The sequence below is a fragment of the Mastomys coucha genome, unplaced genomic scaffold, assembly GCF_008632895.1.
Source record: "Mastomys coucha isolate ucsf_1 unplaced genomic scaffold, UCSF_Mcou_1 pScaffold23, whole genome shotgun sequence".
Classification (NCBI taxonomy): Eukaryota; Metazoa; Chordata; class Mammalia; order Rodentia; family Muridae; genus Mastomys; species Mastomys coucha.
The window spans coordinates 102,640,409-102,659,782 of record NW_022196906.1 but is presented as its reverse complement, the minus strand read 5'-3'; the positions used below and the strand labels follow the sequence as shown (position 1 = coordinate 102,659,782).

General features: G+C 50.5%; 1 protein-coding gene across 4 annotated transcripts in view; it reads right to left on the bottom strand.

Annotated features, from left to right (window-relative positions):
* Pfkfb4 (6-phosphofructo-2-kinase/fructose-2,6-biphosphatase 4) overlaps positions 1-19,362 on the bottom strand; it is a 45,701-nt gene extending 26,339 nt beyond the window's left edge. Inside the window, exons 1-4 of one of the 4 annotated variants that reach the window (XM_031346362.1) lie at positions 19,249-19,362; positions 8,353-8,469; positions 8,111-8,207; positions 1,496-1,562 (exon numbers count right to left, since the gene is read on the bottom strand). In XM_031346362.1, coding sequence (XP_031202222.1) covers positions 1,496-1,562; positions 8,111-8,207; positions 8,353-8,469; positions 19,249-19,312 — 345 coding nt within the window. In that variant the 5' untranslated portion in view covers positions 19,313-19,362. Of the gene's footprint in view, positions 1-1,495; positions 1,563-8,110; positions 8,208-8,352; positions 8,487-14,978; positions 15,523-15,594; positions 15,946-19,248 lie in introns of those variants that run through there. The other 3 variants (XM_031346364.1, XM_031346361.1, XM_031346365.1) reach the window with 3 other exon arrangements.
* Between the last annotated feature and the right edge of the window lie 12 nt (positions 19,363-19,374).

Here is a 19,374-nt window from a genome sequence, read left to right as displayed (position 1 = left end):
AATCTGCCTGCCTCTGCCTCCCAAGTGCTGGGATTAAAGGCGTGCGCCACCACTGCCCGGCTCTGCCTATGTTTTTCAAGTGCTAAGATTATAAGTATGTGATACCACACCTAACGACAACACTTCTTTTCTTTTTTATATATTTTTCGTTATATTTAGAGTGTGTGTGTGTGTGTGTGTGTGTGTGTGTGTGTGTGTGGCCAAGCCAGAAGACCTAAATTCAACACCTGAGACCAACATGGTAGAAGAAAGACCAACTCCTGCGAGTTGCCCTCTGACCCTGGACTTGTGCTATGGCACACTTGCACACACATGCACAGAAAAGAGAAGCACTGCCTGGTGGCACTGGTACACACCTTTTATCCCAGCAATTGGGAGGCAGAGGCAGGCGGGTCAGCCTGGTCTATAAACTATAAGCCAGGCATGATGGCATATGCCTTTAAATCTAGCCACTTGGGAGCCATGGGCAGGCAGATAGCTCTGAGTTACAAGCCAGTCTGGTCTATGTAGTGAATTCTAGGACAGCCACGGCTACCCAGAAAAACTCTGTTTGTTTGTTTGTTTGTTTGTTTGTTTGAATCAACCAACTAACCAACCAACCAAGCAACAGGACATTTCTGCTAGGCAAGGCCGCATCCTAAGTATGTCCCAAGCAGTTTTGTGTTGTTTAGAAGTGGGTTCTCAGGCATCCCAGGCTGGCCTACAGCTCCTTCTCCAGCCAAGGATGCTCTGACCCTCCTGTCTCTACCTTCATAGAACGGGATCTACAGGCCTGCAAAACCATGCTCAGTTTATTCCATGCTGGAGCTCAGATCCCAGACTCCGTGCCTGCTAGGCCAGCACTGAGCAGCACCTCCAGTCACTCAACTGAAGAAAAGGATCTGTGGGATTCACTTCAATAAAACAAGCAGGTCAGCAGAGCAGAGAAGAGGGCCTGGGTTACAGGACAGAGGAGAAGGGGGTCCACACAGTGACGGCTGTGCCACAGGCAGTGGGTAAGGCCTGGAGCGGGGTCAGAGAGCTCCAGGAGGCACGGCTCTAGGGGGAAAGTGGTAGGGATGAGATGCACAGGGCCGGGGGAGCCCTTCCTCATGGATACCCCAGCTCTCCCTGTTCTCACACTTCACCTGCCGGCAGGGGTGATGACCCTGGTAGAATTGCCTCACCAGGCCTCTGGAATGGTGAACTATATGGGCAGAGCTCCCTAATCCACAAGCTAATATGTATGGAAGACTGGCGTGTGCTACTACTGCTGCTAATTTCTAGAAGGAAGAGCTGCAGAGTTAAATGTAGCTGCCAGTCCAGGGGGAAACGGCAGGCCCTTTTCAGTTCCTTCTGCATGCTTCTACCCTGGCTAGCACCCTCAGGCGTGCAGGGGCACACCCATCCCACCCTGCTTCCCTTCCAGGTGCCTGATGAGCAAATGGTGAATTGGGGGTGGGGTGAGGGGAATCCTATGTCTCGCTCTTGGCTGCTTCTAGGGTGACACACTTACCGCCACATGTCCCCCCTCCTCACTGAGGAACTTCCGGACGTCACTGAGGGCTGCCAAGGCACACTGCCTTCAGGAGGGAAAACACAGAGTGAGCTTACCGTCAGACATCTGACCCTACCACAGATGGGGGAGGGGACAGCCCACGGGCCTCCTCCTTTTTCATCTGTCAGCTTGTGGCTCTCATCTGCTGTGTCCCTGGCTGTCGGGTGTTCTGAATGCTACTTTCCTTTGTCGTCTTATCAGGGACCCCGCTGTCACTCTGCCATGTCCATGACTCCTAAATGTCATGCGTGGTCTATGATTACCAAAGTAAGTGCTTTTTGTGAATTAATTTACATTTGGTTTATTTACTTTATTTTGTGTATATGAGTGTTTTGCCTGCATGGTGTACACCATGTGTGTGTGCCTGGTGCCCTCAGAGGTCAGAAGGGGGTGTTGAATTCCTCAGAACTGGAGTTATAGGTGGCTGTGAACCAGTATGTGGATGCTGGGACTTGAACCCAGGTTCTCTGCAAGAGCATCAAGCGCTCTTAATCTTGGAGACACTTCTCCAACCCCGGGATAAATGCTTTCCAATCAGGTATTCTCTGTGCCGGGGCCAAGGGCAGCAAGGAAGGACACAATGGCTGCATATGTCCTGGAAGAGAGAACTCCACAAACCACCCCCTAATGGAGCAGGATGCCATTGTCTCTGCCTCAAGCACAACAGTGTGCCCGTTCAGCTCTCACCCGAATGATCGCGTACAACGATACACTCAGATGCCTCACTTTCTATAAAATGACTGCCACATGTGGAGGCCTTTCCCACTTTGTCCACTTCTCCTAAAGGTCTGGAGAAACAAAGCTACCTTTACTTTGCTTTGCTGGAAGCAGGTCTCACTATATAGCACCGGGTGGCTAGAGCTTGCTATATAGACCAAGTTCGCCTTAACTCACAGTGCTCCACCTGCCTCTGCCTCCCGAGTCCTAGACTTTTACTTCTTAACTATGACATCCTCCCTCTTTAGACAAGCAATGCTAGAGATGGAACCCAGGGCATCGCCCACTCCAGGCAAGCCCTCCCACCCGCGCCTCACTTACTGTCATAGACCAGTGCTAGATCTCCCATCTGTGACCTCAGGGTGTGCATGTACCTGCTCATGTAAGAATTGAGCAAACAGAGACACCTCATAAAAATACCAGGAAGCCAGGAATGTCCGTTAAGCTTAAAGTCAGGGAGCTTCAAACTAGTTTACTGAATAAACGTCCATCCCCAGGAGATGCCCCAATTGCAGGGAGTAATGCTCTGTTCCAGGAACCGTCCCCACCCGCAGTGAGGGGCGGATCTTTCCCCACCCCTTCTACGTGCAAAAGGTATCTCCTCCTCACCTGGGGCACAAAGGGCAATGAACACAAAGGACAATGGGCTCCACCAATGAGAGAGAACCAACTCATGCTGTAAACTAAAACCTATGTTCTGGAAGGGTATAAAGAGTCCAGGACAGCCAGGGCTATACAGAGAAATCCTGTCTCAAAAAAAAAAGTGTATGCTTTTGTTCCTCGGGGTCGCCTTTGCCTCGATTGTGGGATGACCACAGTATACTGGACCATTAAACCTCTTGCTTATTGCATCTATCTCCATCTCTGTGTCTTCATGAGTGGAACATCCATCTCTGGATCTAACACCCACCCCCACCCCGTGTGTCAGTGGAGCCAGGCCCAGGTCACTAGGTAGTTGTGCCCTCCCTCGTGCCTCCTAGAGATCCTTTGTGCTCTGCAGGGTTGTCAGTTAAAGCTGCAAAGAGCTCTCCTCTGGGAGTTGTAGAGAGAGGGCTCAGTGGTTCGTGGCAATTGTGGAACTCTTAGAGGACATAAGTTCAGTTCCCAGCACCTATGAGACAATGTAAAACTAAGCAACTCTAATGCCAGGGATCTCTGTGGTACTTGTATGTACATGGCAAGTACACACACACACACACACACACACACACACACACACACACACACACACACAGAGATTTAGAAATTAAAAGAAAGCCAGGGAGTGGTGGCACATGCTTTAATCCCTGCACTTGGGAAGAGGAGGCAGGTGGGCCTCTGTGAATTGGTCTGCAAAGTACAGCCATGGTTGTTACAGAGAAATCCTGTCTTGAAAAACAATAATAGACAGACAGCTGGATGGACAGATGGACAGCCGGACAGACAGACAGACAGACATTAAAGCAAATCTTTAGGGGGACAGAGTAATGGCTCAGTGGTCAGAACACAGGCTACTGCTCCAGAGAACCAAGTTCAAAGCCTAGCACCCACATCCCATTCTGTGGACTCTGGCTCCCTCTTCTGGTCTCTGCGGGCATGGCAGGCAGATACACATGCAGACTAAACACTCAGACACAAACAAAAATAATAAAATGAAAGAAAAATTTGATCTTTATGTTTTAAAGGGGCTAAAGTGATGGCTCAGTGGTTAGGAGCACTGGCTGCTCTTTCAGAGGACCAAGGTTCAATGCCAGCCCCCACATGGCAGCTCATAACTCCAGTTCAGGGAATCCAGCATCTTCTTCTGACCTCAGAGGACACCAGGCATGCATGTAGTGCACAGACATACATGAGGTCACAATACTCACACATGTAAAACAAAGGGTAAAAAAAGTTTTTTAAAAAAGTGTTTTCCCAGCACTTAGGAGGCAGAGACAGGCGGATTTCTGAGTTCGAGGTCAGCCAGGTCTACTGAGTGAGTTCCAGGACAGCCAGGGCTATACAGAGAAACCCTGTCTCAAAACAAAACAAAACAAAACAAAACAAAACAAAAAGTGTTTTGCCAAAATGTCTGAATTCTGTGTCTAGAAAACTAGTGTTGCTGGCTCATTTTCCTACCTGCCTGCGATCAGCATGTTCTGGGCTAAGCTCCATCGGCTGCTCTGATTATGTATCTGCTGTAGATGAGGAATCCCAGGGCCTCAAAGGAAGCACTAGGAGAACACCTTAGGGGCCTGTGTACACACTCGTACACGAGTGCACAGATACACTTGTGCTTGCATGTCCGTGTGTGGGCAAGCCTGTATGAATGTACTGTACCCATGTGTGGGCTTGCAAGTTTGTCGGTGTGGGAGAGCCCCCTGGACTCTTGGTGGATGAACTAAGAATATCCTGTAGGACTCCAAGGAGACAGCTCTCATGCTGGCTCCTGAGGACTTCATGCCATGTGCCTTCCCTTTCTGTCAGTTTGCTGTAATGGACTTTAGCCGTGAGTCCTGGGAAATCAACAAACCCAAAGGCAGTCTTAGGGTCCAAGTGTGCTTGGTGTGCAGATGTACACGAAGGCTGAGCACATGGGTATGACTCAGCATCACACACTCAAAAATGAGGCCAAGTGAAGACGCCCACGTGTGCAAGCACACTCTCACAGTGTGGCTATGTGAGCTCAGGGGGTATGTATGTATGTGAACACGCCCATGTGTATATATGGTATGTAGATATGTGCATATAAAGTAACACGTGAGGTTATGTGTCCGTGGTATTCACAGAGCTCACATATGGTAAGAAAACACAATAGCGATGCGCCTGGTGGGATGTGTTTGCATGTGCCTGTACAGATAGATGCATATATGAGCAGCACATACTCGTTTACATCTTTGTCTTGTGTGGTTTTGTCTATCTGAATGTCATATCGCTTCAGAAACCTCAGCAGTGGCTGTGTAGATAGGAAAGTAGCCCTCTCTTCTCAAGCTTCCCATCTTTAAGACTTCTGGTCCCACCACACCCAGTGGCAAATGCCTGCAATCCCAGTGCTTGGAAGGTGGAGACAAGAGAATCCAGAAGTCCAAAGTCATTCATGGCTGGTAGCAATGTAGCAAGTTCAAGGCCAGCCTGAGCTCCATTGTGGCATCTATCTCAAAACAAAATAAAACAGAACAAAAATTCCTTCTGCCTGGGCTGACGGTGAAGCTAATCTATCAACAAGGCCCTGGTTCAATCCCCAGTACTGCAAACAACAACAAAAACAAACAAACAAACAAAAAAACAGAACAAAATAAAAAACTACTCTGGTCCTTTTATTTTTCCAATTCCTTAGAAGAAAAATTGGGATGGTCCGTGGAAATCAAGCCAGTGCCCAGTGGCTAGATTCAGGCTTTAGGTGTAGACCCAAAACAGCAGGACTGTCCATCCATCCCGCCCTCTCCCACGGGCCCCTCTGTCCCAGCAGGCGACCTTGGGCTAGTTCCTCCCACCTCTCCATCCAGGTTCCTCCATTTGAATTACTCCCCAGATGCTGACCTTTCAGGAGCCCCAGGGAAACCGCTGGCAGGTGGGGATACCGACACCACAAACACTACAGCCACACAGGCCGCTCCTCCAATTCAGACTGAATGGCCCCAAATAATGCCACCCCTTTCTAAGCTCAGACCCCACATCTGGGAAGGCACCACCACTAAGCAAACGGGCCCACATCTTGGCAATGCTTTAGATTTTGCACCTGAGATGTTGACCTAATAGCCATGAGATATTTAAGTGAGTGGATGATGGGAAGTTTTTGTTGTTGTTGTTTTGTTTAATTGATTGGTTTTGGGTCTTTTTAGCTTCATGCTGCCCAAGCTGGCTTTGAACTATGTAATGGATTGCTAACCTTAAACCTGACCTCCCCTGCCTTCACCTCCTAAGTGACAGGACTGTAGGCATGGACCTCCAAACTCAACAGTTACTTCAAATGTGAAGTAACCTACACAGAAGTATATGAGACTCCTGGACTCTGTGAGCCTCAGTTTCCTTACCTATAAAATGGGGCAATGGATATCAGCCACCAAGCACACAGTAGATCCAAATATCAATACATCTCCTAGCCTCCCGTCTTACTTAAATGTCAGACTCCCCTCAGGGTGATTTCCCTGCCTCATCCCTATGATGCAAGAACAAAGGAAGCAGGTTCAAGTACACAGTGGGGTGCTCCTGCCCCCTGGTGGCCATAGAGAGAATAGGTGGCCTAGTGCCCTGGTGGCAGCTCCAGGTCAGTACTGAGACGCTGGACTTGATTTGAGGAAGTCACTACTACTGTCCTACCAAGATGGCAGAGGCAAGTCTGCCACCACAGCTGACAAGGGGCTTGTGGTGGTAGTGACTGTCAAGTGATTCAGTCTTAGAGTCACCTGGAAAAAGTCTCCATGACAGACTGTCCGCATCAGGGGGGCCTGTGGGCTGTTTATGAGAGGTTTTTATTTTTTATTTATTTTTTTAATACTTATTTACTATTATGCGCACTGGTGTTTTGTTTGTATTTTATGTCTGTTTGAGGGTTTCAGGTCACCTGGAACTGGAGTTACAGACAGTTATGAGCTGCTATGTGGGTGCTGGGAATTGAACCTAGGTCCTGTGATAGAGCAGTATTCTTAACCACTCAGCCATCTCTCCAGCCCTCGATTTCTTTCTTTCTTTTTTTTTTTTTTTAAATTAGGTTAACTGAAGTGGGAAAACCTGCCTTGACCATATGGGTGACACCCTATGTGACCTGGTCCCGTATTTAAGTGTGAAAAGCAAGCTGGGCATGCATGCACTTATCACCTCTCTGTTTTGAGCTGCGGATGTGACCAGCTGCTTCCGAGCCCTGCCTTCACCTCTCTCAGTGGACTGTAATCTGGAGTGGTAAACCAAACACACCTTTCTCCCCTAAGCTTTCTCTTATGGTTTTGTCTAGTGTCTTACCACAGCAGCAGACGTGAAGATAGAACAAGGCTTATTTCTGTCGTTATTTAGAGACAGGTCTCACTATGTAGCTTTGGCTACCTGGAACTCACTATACAGACCAGGCTGGCCCTGAACTCAGAGAGATATGTCTGCATCTGTCTCCCAAGTAATGGGATGAAAGGCATTCGCAGCCATGCCTGGCAGCACAGGGCTTCACGAGCATCCTACCAGGCCCTTCCAAGAAGGGCATGTCGTCACTTCTCAAAAAGTTACGTCTGAATTGGGAGGGGGACAGAGATCGTGAGTGTCAACTACTCATTCCACAGCATCCAAACCATGTTAAACTAAACCCAAGGCCTAGCTGGCACATGCCAAGAACATGCCAAGCACAGGACAAACGTGCTCCAGTACTCATGAGAGTGCCTATCTTGGGGCAGAAAAGAAAATGATAGTCATCTTTTAGGGTAGCGTGGAGTAGGCAAACAGGACTTCCATGCTATGCGATGGTCCCTGACACATCCTGGATAAGCATCTCCTCTCCCTGAAGCTCCATCCTTCCTTCTCATAAAATGTCCTTACCAAAGGTCCTTAACACTGGGGCAGGGACGTGACAGCCATCAGGAGGCCACACACAACCTATTATATGCCAATCTTTCTACAACCTGAGAGGTTAAGAAGCCAGACCTAGAGATGGGCATGGTGGCACACACTTTAATCCTAACACTCCAGAGACGGAGGCAGGCTCATCTCTGCAGTTCCAGGCTCTGTCACATAGCATCGAGCCAGCCCCGTCAGTCACTGCACTGAGTGCCTGCAGCTCAGGAGCAGCTCAAGTGTCCAGAGTTGGACAGTGGGGGAGCTTCTTAGCAAATGGGTTGTAACTAACCAAGCCTTCTCTGCGGCAATGCCCCTCCCCCATTCTCACCCCTCCTCCACCCTCCCCCTCCCAACACTTACTTCCGGATTTTCAGGCCTTCTTCATTGTCCGGGAGGAAAAACTCAAATGATTTGTATGTTTTGACCATGTCCCGGCGATACTGACCGACGTTGAATTCTGGGGATGGAGGAGAGGCTCAGCTTTCACAGGTCAGCAACCCTACCAGCCCCTGCTCAGGACTCTTCCCTGGGCCCTGACCACCACTCAGGCTTCTCTCTTCCCCTGCCTCAACAGTCCCCCCATGATCGCCTTGGAGCCTCACCCCGAGTAGGCACGCCAATCCAGTTGAGGTACCGGGTCAGCTTCTTAGAAATGTAGGTCTTGCCCCTGGCTGGCAGGCCCACCATGACGATGAGTGTCGGGCAGTTAGTCATGCAGACTGGAAGGCAAGCAGCACTGCGATGGTTAATGTGGCCTGTCACCTTGGTGGGGCTTACAGTCATGGAAACATGTCTGGGCCTGTCTATGAGGGAGTTTCTATTAGGTTGGCCGAGGTAGGAAGGCCTGTCTTAAATGTGAGCAGCCAGCATATGGGCAAGGATCCTGGACGGAAAGCAAACAAAAAACCAAGGAAAGATGAGCAATAGCACCCATCCATCTCTCTGCCTCCTCACTGTGGCTGCCATGTCCCCAGCCACCTCAAGCTTCTGCCACGCAACTTCATTGCCATGATGGTCTGTCCCCTTGAACTGTGAGCCAGAACAAACAATTACTTGCTTAAGGAATTTTGTCACAGTGACAGGGAGAGCAGCTAGCATCAGGCACAGTGCCGCAGGCTCATCTCTGCGGTTCCAGGATCACAGAGTCTTCTCCCACTCTATCCCGTGTCGGATCAGCTTCAGGGGACAGGATTGCTTCCAGCTGTACTTCTCAGGCTTCCTGGCATCAGACAGCTCCCTAAGAACCTCCAGACCCAGTCTTAGGCTGACCCTTTGCTCTGTTCCCAAGACTGTACGGGCTCTGGAACGCCACCAGCCGTCACCAGCCGCTCTATCACAAAGTACACACCGGTATGCACATAGGGCACACGGGCTCTGGAACACCACCAGCCGCTCTATCACAAAGCACACACCAGTATGCACATAGGGCACACGGGCTCTGGAACACCACCAGCCGCTCTATCACAAAGCACACACCGGTATGCACATAGGGCACAGGCGAGCAGGTGGACACTGTTAGGGAGCTGTCCACTGCCCAAAGGGTGGAGCCAAAGCCTACCCCTCTCACGTAGGAATCCATACCCTAATCTCCATCTACCTCCATTTAATAATGCGCCAGCTCCATCGTGGTCTCCTGGTCTCCTTAAAGGTCTCCCTTCAAGCCAGGCAGTGGTGGCACACGCCTTTAATCTCAGCACTTGAGAGGCAGAGGCAGGCAGATTTCTGAGTTTGAGGCCAGCCTGGTCTATAGAATGAGTTCCAAGACAGCCAGGGATACACAGGGAAACCCTGTCTCGAAAAACAAAAAACAAAACAAAACAAAACAAAAAAAGGTCTCCCTTCAACATGTCCTTCCCCAAGAACATTCCAAATGAACCTGGAGCATTTTCATCCCCTATTTGGTCACCTCACTAATGACTACAACTCTAGACTGATTCCTCGGAGTAGTGGTTATTAGTGACTGTCCACCAAACCAAGAAACCACTAACTGAGCCCTTTACAAAAGCTTTATCCTGGCTAGGCTTGTTGTTTCTATCCCCTCGTGGAAGTGTGAGCAGGGTTGGACGACCCTCACCTAAGTATCCGGCTGCATCCTACCACCTGCTGTAAGTAAGAGCCACACCCATGTAAGAACCCCTCACCTACGCTCTGTAAAGAGGTCCAGCCAACTCATTGGCCTTAGACTGAACTTGTGGAGCTGTGCCTCCGGAGGCCACTGGGACCTTAGGGGGACGGGTAGAGCTTGTGTACATCTCCCCCAGGGAATGACTTTAACCACAGTATCCCTGTAGTGCCCAAGCCACCCATGGCCCTGGCCCAGCACCGATGCTTAGTAACTATGAGCCAGGAGCCAAGAAGTACATCAAGGGTGAGGACCACATGGGACTGAGGCAGAGGCCCGACAGTCCTCTCAATAGTCTGCTCATCTCCATTTCTCATGCTACCAAGTTGGGCTATTAACCAGAGAAGCTGCCAAGGCTGGCGGGAGGGAAAGACCTGTCCACCGGACTGATGCCCAAGCAGCAGAAGTGACTCGGCTCAGCTTCCAATGTGACCAAATGTGACCCCACCCTAGTCCCAGGAGCCTTCTTTGTCATCACTCATAGGACCAGGACTAGTAAAACAAGAGGGCATGGCTGGGCGGTGGTGGCTCATTCCTTTAATCACAGCACTCAGGAGACAGAAGCAGGAAGATCTTTCTGAGTTTGAGGACAGCCTGGTCTACAGAGCGAGTTCCAGGATAGATACGGCTGTTACACCGAGAAACTCTATCTAGAAAAAATGAAAAAAACAAAACAAAACAAAAAACCCACAGAGGACAGACTGCTAAGCAGATGTGGTGGTGAGCTGTGCCTGCCTCTCCTCTATCCACTCAGTTGTCTTCCTTTGCCAGACAATAAGGAAGCCCCTTAGCTGTCTCTCTAGCACACAGACCCCAGGGACAGCTCCACCTGGTGTCAGCAATCAGGCAACCTTCTGTCCCTGTTTTGAGTCTGGCACCTTCTGGCAACTCTGAGTCTTGTCCTCACAGCATGATTTAGCACTTTCCCCCAGGAAAAGCTGGAGCACGCCTGGGAAGCTGCGCCCTTCGCCTTGCCCCGGCAGCATCCTGGACTACAAACACACTCAGGTCTTGGGATGTGGGCAGCATCATTCCTGTGCACAACCCAAACATGGAACCCCAGGGGGGGGCGTGACAAAGGAGACACGGGCTGAAGCAAGAGCGAGGACACTTGCAGAATAACCTCATATTGGCTAAGGTTAGAGGAAACGGAGTTAGGCAAGGCCTGGCCTCCTCTGGCCCAGCAGATGGCCAGAGTCTGTTATTTGCACAATTCCTGCCCAGGCTGATTAGGGGTGCTGAAGCAATTTAAAGAGAATATATCAGCCATTTATCAGGAGCAATCCATCTGCCTGCCCCTACCAACGAGCCCCTACACACACACACACACACACACACACACACACACACACACACACGCACTCACCACTGCTCCCTCAGGGGCAGTACTCAGGATTTCAGGACTGTGGCCCTGTACCTACTCTTCACACCTGTCTTAGAGTTTCTACTGCTGCGATGAAACACCATGACTAAAAGCAACTTGGGAGGAAAGAGTTTATCTGGCTGACACTTCCATGTCACTGTTCATCACTGAAGGAAGTCAGGACAGGAACTCAAACATAACAGAGGTGGGGAGGAGCCGATGCAGAGGCCATGGTGAAGGGAGAGTGCTGCTCACTGGCTTGCTCAGCCTGCTTTCTTATAGCACCCAGGACCTCCAGCCCAGGGATGGCCCCACCCACAATGGGCTGAGCCCCCCCCCCATTGATTACTAATTAACAAGATGCCCTACAAGCTTGCCAGCAGCCTGATTTTCCAGAGGTATCCTCTCAATTGAGGCTCCCTCCTCTCAGGTGACTCTACCTTGTGTCAAGTTGACATAAAAACTAGACACGGGCTGGAGAGGTGGCTCAGCAGTTAAGAACACTGACTGCTCTTCCGGAGGCCCTGAGTTCAAATCCCAGCAACGACATGGTGGCTCACAACCATCCATAATGAGATCTGACGCCCTCTTCTGGTCTGTCTGAAGACAGCTATAGTGTACTTACACATAATAAAATAAAACAATAAATCTTAAAAAAAAAAAACCTAGGCAGCACAATATCTATTTTCCCAGAGCAGACCCAGGCCTCCTCCCACAGTCTCTGGTGACAGTGCCCCTGTTCCCCTCTCCCATCAATACGCAAGGTGGGCAGTCAGGGCAGTGGATTTGGATCTGGGCACAAAACAAGGCAATAAATTGGTGATCACCTCTGCTCCTTAAGATAAGCTTTCCAGCAAAGAATGGAAGCAAACCAAAGTTCAAGAACATTCGTGGCAGCCCTGCCTACAAGAGCAAGATGTAGAGATAGTCCCTTGAGGGAAGAAATTATACACAGGGCAGACCAGGGGGGACGCTGCAGACCCTGAGAGCTGTGGGAAAAGCTGGGGTCCGCAGTCAGACGGTAGCCCTGGGCCCACAAGGACTCCAGCCTCTGGTAGCCAGGATCCAGGACACATAGAACACCACACACAGAGAGAAGGAAGTCAGATCTGCCAACTCAGCCCTCTTTGCTTCCTTTTTCCATATATTTACCAAAGGCCACAGAGCCTCGGAGCCCAGAGGACTGAGACATTTGTGGCAATGGAGAGCGTATGCCTGCCTGCCTACTTCCAGGCACGTCGTGGTCCCAGTCCCTGGAGTGGATTCCAGGTAGATGCCTGAATTGGTTATATCTGCTCCCACCAGACTGCAGATGGAAGAACTATTCAGTATTAAGCAACACCACATGACAGTCCCACCCAGGGGACAGAAGTTGACTCTCCTGGTGTCCTGTGCATACACACAAGTCCTGTCACACCTCATGCCATCTTGTCACTAAAAGAAGCCATCAGAAAACAAGATGGGGGGGCGGGGCTGCAGAGATAGCTCAGTAATTAGAACCCCTTCTTCTTAACCCGGTGTTGAGGCACATGTCTCTTTAATCCCAGTACTCCGGAGGCAGAGACAGGTGGGTCTCTGTGAGTTTGAGGCCAGCCTGGTCTACAGGGTGAGTTCCAGGACAGCCAGGGCTACACAGAGAAACCCTGTCTTTCAACAACAAAGCACTTGCTCTTGCAGAGAGGACCGGGGTTTGTTTCCCAGCATCCACACAGAGGAGCACAAGGGTCCATAACTCTAGTTCCAGAGCATCTGGGGCTGTCTTCTGACCTCTAGGGACATCAGGCACACGCACAGTGCACAGACATACATGAAAGCAAAATACTCAAACACAGAAAGTAAGTAAATAAATATAGGAAACTTAAAAAAGAAAGAAACAAAGGAAGACAGAGACAGACAGGCAGACAGACAGACAGAGGCAAGAGGACCATCCACAAAGTCAATACTAGCACAGTCTACTACATTCTCAAAAACAGAAAAAACAATGTTTGACCTGCCGTGGTCCTGGGGTCCCTCATCCCCTGTCCCATCTCCTCAGAGCTCCTAAAGGTCTAAGCTGGGATCCTAATGGTAAGGGAAACCAATAGCTTCCAGACATATCAGTGTGGCTCTGGGTTTTATAAATGTATCAAATTTTATCAGCTGCTTACGGTGGCGTTCTAGGCTGGAGAAGGCGGCTTTCTCAATTGGCCCCAACACCTGAGGAGCTGGGGACTAGACAGCAGAGACAACCCACCCCCAGCCCTGACTCCACCCCGCCCCGCCCCGAAGGGCTGTGGTCAGGTTCTCTCTCCTTCCTTGCCCTAGGGTCCTGGCAGTCTTCCAACCTGGCCCCAGGTCACTGTGCAAAGGGTAAAATGCAGCCCAGGAGCATTCAGAGGGGCTGACTGGGTGTGCCGGAACCTCTGGGACCCCAGGCCAGGGCACACATCTGGAGCTTCATCTTCGGCCATGTCACCTCCTGTCCAGAGTAGCCTTGACTGTCCTGGAACTCGATGTCAGGCTGGCCTTGAACTCAGAGATCCACCTGCCTCTGCCTCCCTGGGACTAAAGACCTGTGCCACGGCTATGTGGCACCAGAGCCACATTTCAATCCTATACTTAGAACTTAGAGAAAGATGTACAGGCCCGGCCTCAGGAGAAAACAGAGGGGCTGACTCAGGTTTACAGATATAGCAAAAGGCAAAAAGAAGATTGGTGGTGATGAGAACTGCTTCACTTTTCTTTTTCTTTTTTGTTTGTGTTTTGTTTTGTTTTGTTTTGTTTTGAGACAGGGTCACTCTACAAAGCCCTGACTACCCTGGAACTCACTATGTAGTTTGAGTTGCCTCAAACTCAAAGAGATCCTCCTGCCTCTGCCTCCTGAGTGCTGAGATCAAAGGTTTGCACCACTGTGCCCCCCTTGCTTCCACCCTTCAAGTACCTACTTGTTAGAGGCAAAAATGATAATGGCGTCATCCTAGGCTAAGGTCTAAGGGTTAGCTCCTTGTCCAAGGTCACGAAGCTGGGCCAGGATGTGGCATGAGTGTTCCTGTCCCCAAAGTCCGGGTTCCCACTCCTTCGTTCTATAACCCCGGGCAGCCACCCCCTGGTCTGGATCACTGTCCTAACAAAGACTGGCAAGGAGTTCTGCCTTGATGCCTCCTTCTGGAAGCTGGCCAGGCTAAACTCACAGCCCCCGAGGACTCAGAATGCATCTGCACAGCTATGGTTCTACCAGTACCCATATTGTGGTCAGAGCCACCACCCACAGGAACACAGTCTGCTTATGAACTACAGCCATCCTAGCAGGACCCAAGTCATGATCCTATACACACCCTTTCCCCACCCCTACCCCCTCTCATTATGGTAATGGTCAAAGTCAGGGCCTCAGGCTGGCCTTGGCCACAGACGCCTAGAGGACCCTCCCCTCCCTTATCACACACAGCAGCCTTCAGGAATGCAAGGAGACCCTGGCACACCACACAACAGCCTGATCTCCATTTCCATATCTGCGCCACCAGTTGTACGAGATGTTCTCGCAGGTCTTTGCCAAGCTGCAAATTCATTACAATTATTTGAGTTACTTATAAAGCAATTTTTTTTCCCTTTTCCCTGTCAATAAAAAGTTATGGACTCCTAAGAACAAACAGAAAAACCAAGGAAGTAGATGAAAACACCCAGGATCCCAGAAGAGGTAAGCCACTTAGCAACTCACAAATTACACATAGTTCTTTGATGTTCCACTCTCCTGTGCAGTTATTTACCAGTGAACTCAAGTGGGTGCCTCCACGTCCAGGGGGACAGAGATAGGTCCATATGGTGTGCTCTTCCCATTGACTCAGTCCTGACAACTGCGCTCCCCCGAAGTTCCTCTTAAACTTTGGTTTTAAAACCAAGAGGTACCTGAGGAATACTAGCCCATAGCTAGGCTTTCAAAAGTTCCCAGCTCAGAGAGGCCAACTGCCTTGTCTCGAGCTACACAATTCAGTTTCCAGCCAGACTACCCGCTAGCCTACTCTGTGGCCAGGAGAGAGGAAAGAGCCACAAACGGAGTCCTCTCCTATACCCAGGAAACAGCTTGGGTCAGTGCCTACCCACTGGGCCAGACTCAGTCTCCAACAGACTGAGATGTCCCCTCACATCTGTCCCCACTCCTGCTTCACCACACTTCTGCCGGCCACTGTCTCCGCACCATGGTCACTCCCGCTCACCTGTTCCCAGCCTCTCACCTGTCCCGGACTCCGCCTATCAGTTACAATAGCCTCACCTGTGCCCGCTTCTCTACCAGTCTCCTGCCTTTCCACTCGAGACCCTCGTCTAGGCCGTCTACCCATCCATCCGGGTTCACCTCCCTTCTCTCCTTGAGGACCCCGGTCTTACCACCACGCTGGCTGGCGTGCAGAGCGGGCCTGCCATTGCTGTACGGCATCCAGATCTTCTTCAGGGGATTCTGGGTCAGTTCCCGTGGGGACGCCATCCCCCGGCTGGGATGAATCGGACTGCGCTGCTTCTCAGCAACCCGCCACCTCGGGCCACCCGAGGCCCCGCCCCTCCGGCCCCGCCCCCCCTAGCGGCTCCAACTCTTGTCAATCTTCTCGCAGGCCCTCCCCAATACTAATAGGCTCCACCCAAACTAAAGAGGCACGGGCCTACGACTACGCATGCCCAATTTTACTATCGCTTCTTTTGGACTAAACACGCCCCATCGGTCAAGCCAGAGCTGATAACGCGCATGCTCAATACCAACTGTATTTGACACCCGGATTATGCAGACCCCGCCCCGGATGTGAAGTTTTCGGTACTCAACCAGATTGTTCTTATTTGCATAGACCCCGCCCAGGACGCTGCAGCCCTGCCTCAAAGCTTGGGTAGCCTCTCCTCCCTTGAGAAATGTGACCTCACAGTCCCCTGGTGAGGAGGGCTCGAAGAGGCTGGGCGAGCCTGCGTGATCCTCAGAGCCGGATAGTCTAGACCAGCTTGGCATTTGTCTCTGAATGGCTATAATGACTGACCTGCTGTCCTGGCAGTCAACCACCGCGGCGCCCTCCTGGACCTTCTCCGGTCCTCCTCAGCTGCTTATAGCCTTGAAACCTCCCAGGTCCACAAGGACAACTTGTTCGACCACGCAGAAAAAAAGTCCCCTTCTCTTAGGGACATAAACACAGAATATATCTCAAGATCGACCATGTTTTGGCTGCTGGGGAACGTATCTGAAATATATGAGTAAGCTATTTGGGGATTCACTAAGCAGTATTTTGATTTTCTTCCCAGGATTTATATTTTACCAATTATAATTTGGTTGCTGTTTGATTTTTCTTTCTGTTGGGGGAGAAGAAGAGCAGGTTGGGAGCCAGGCTGGCCTGGAACTCAGTGTATAGCTGAGGGTAACCTTGAACTTCTGCTAGTGTTGCTTTCACCTTCCAAGTCCCACTGTTTCCACAGTGTTTATACAGAGAACTGAACCTAGAGAACCAAGGACTTTGTGCATATTAAGCAAGCTACACTCCAGCCCCAATTAACATTTTAATAATGAATTTATTTTTTTAATGAGCTTCTGTCTCTATCAGGAAAATGAGATGCAGATGTCATCAATTTTACAAGATTGTGTTAGAGATCAAATGTGTCAGTCTCAGAAATCTGTTTAAAAACACGTAGGCTTTATTCATTATATTACCTCCCTCTTTGCCTTTGAAAATGTACTGAGGCAAATGAACTTGTACTTAAGCCAGGCCTGGCAGCCCAGGCTTAAGGGTTAAAGTGGTACCATATGAAAGAATTCTCAAGCTGGGTGACCCCCAGTAAATATGACCCCTTAGAGGCCAGTGAGGGCCAGAGTGGGGAAACCACTCTTCTGCGTTTGACCTCCCACCAGTCTCCAGAAATCTCGGGCCCCTTCTTCCTGCCCAGCCCCACCTCTCCAAACTGTATATTTTCTGTGCAGGCCCCAGCAACAGGGCTTGAATCTCAATCTCACTACCCTCTAGTGATGCCCTCCATCAAACCCCTGGCAGGTTTCCTGCCTCATCTATGCCCAGCCCGAAGCTAGGGACATGAAAAACAAGGCTGACCTCATTCACAGTTGGCCCAACATCCCTTCCTCTCACATCTCTGCTTTGCGTCAGTTTATCAAGTCTCAAAACAGCTCTTCAGAGTTTGGCAAAGACAGAATGATTGTGACAAAGATATCTTAACCACTGCACCAGGAAATAAAATTCAGCAGCCCATTTGGGGCCTCCCTGGTACCAGCTCTGGCTGGCTATTTTGGGAACTACCCTGCTCCAGGCAGAGATTCATTTCCTCTTACCTCCTTGCCTGTTGCAGAATCCTCCCTCCATTCCCAGAGGGAAGTGAGCAGCTTGGAGCACACCCACAGGGTTCCTCTTGTGAGCATCAGCAACTCCTCCTTTTCGGAAGCCACTCATTCTGGCCCTGTCTGTGTCCTGGCCATGGCCAAGGTCATCTTGGGACCACAGTTAGCCGCAGAAACCTCAGTGTCAGTCCTCATAAGGCTGCTACCTTAAACACACATGGGTACCCAGCACCCCATCAGTCCCATACATCCTCTTCCCCAGAACTCCTGGCTGTTACTCAAGAGCTGGTAGCCAGGGCAGAGCCATCTCCACACCCAGTCTGAGCCTGGTTTCAGGAAATGTTGCTCTAGACCTCCCACTACTCTGAGCTCACCCCCAGCTGACCCAGACACACCCTCTCAAGTCCATATATCATAGGTCAACATCAGTTCTGAGGACGTACTTCCCGTCTCCCTTCCCACAGCCTCATTTCTTAGGTAAGGAACAGAGGATGAGACCAGGGAGGAGTCAAGATAACAGAGCCAGCTCACAGGCTCATCTCCCAGCCATCACAGCTTCGCCTCCTACATCTCTCTTTACTGTCTCAGGTTCAGAATTCCCTCATGGCTTTTCCCTCTTGAGTGCATCTCAAAGAGTACCAATTACCCTGTCCCATGCACAGGCAGTGTTGGGATGCTAGTGTCACTCAGATATGAACATGGCTAGCTCAGGCCTTCTCTGCCATGAGCTGGTCTAGCCCTGGCCGGCTCTCTGGGTACCATATGTACTGAGCACTGGACTTCTTAGTAGGAGACGTATGAGCAAAGTCCTCGACCCTCAGTTCTCAAGGGTCAACCCCTTCCCACTCTCTGTATCTTCCACCTAGTCCTGGCTGTACCAAAAAGCCACCATTTACAACATAAAGATCCAGAGGCCTCAGCCCTGCCACACAAATGCACATGAACACGCTCACACACAGAAGCACAGATATGAGTTAATCCTGGACCCAGTCTCTTCCTCTTCATTCCCTGACCCGATGCTGCTTTGCTGGGTGGGGCAGTCCCCAGGAAGACTAGCTTCCTCTGGGTATTCCCAAGAACTGCCCCCAGCATCCCTCTGGGCCCAGGGTCCACAGTGGGAGGTTCTAGTTTAGGGGTGTGCAGCCTTGTGATTGGCGGCCTGGGAACCCTCATCTGTAGCATTTCCTGATCCAGCCTGGCACAGAGCATACAATTAAATGCTCCAAGTGACTCAGAGCTAGCAAAGGTGCAAAGAAACAGCTCAGAGAGGCTTATGAAAAAGAAAGAGTACATAGTATGTGTGTAAAGAAGCTCAAGACCAGCACAGAACACACAGTGGGTGCCCTAGAAATACAGGTTTAAAGGCCAAGGCAGATCTATATAAAACAAAAACAAAAAAACTTCTCAAACTGGGTGACCAAGATGAACAAGACCCTCGGAGACTAGCAAGGGACATAGTGGGGAGTGCCTGAGGCAGCTCCAGCTGGCTGGCTCTCCTCCTCAGCTAAAGGAAGACTCTATTTATAGACATCCCACCTTGGTGCAGGGCCCTGTTCCCTACAAGGCCCCAGTTTTCCCTCCCCTTCAGGTCACTGACAGACAAATGCCCCCACAGAGTACTCTGAGAGACACCCCCCAACACCCTTATGCACCCTCCAACACCATTTTTACTACACCCAGTTCATTTCCCAATCCCCACCCTCCCCATGCTACCCAATGCCTACCCTGGCCGTGGCTCTCCCGCCAAGGGTCGGTTAGAGAGGTGCCTCCTAATGTCCATCTGTCCATCCTGCAACTGAACTAGCCGGGACCGCCGCCCCCTCCCTCGGTCCCCGCCCCCCAACGCGGCT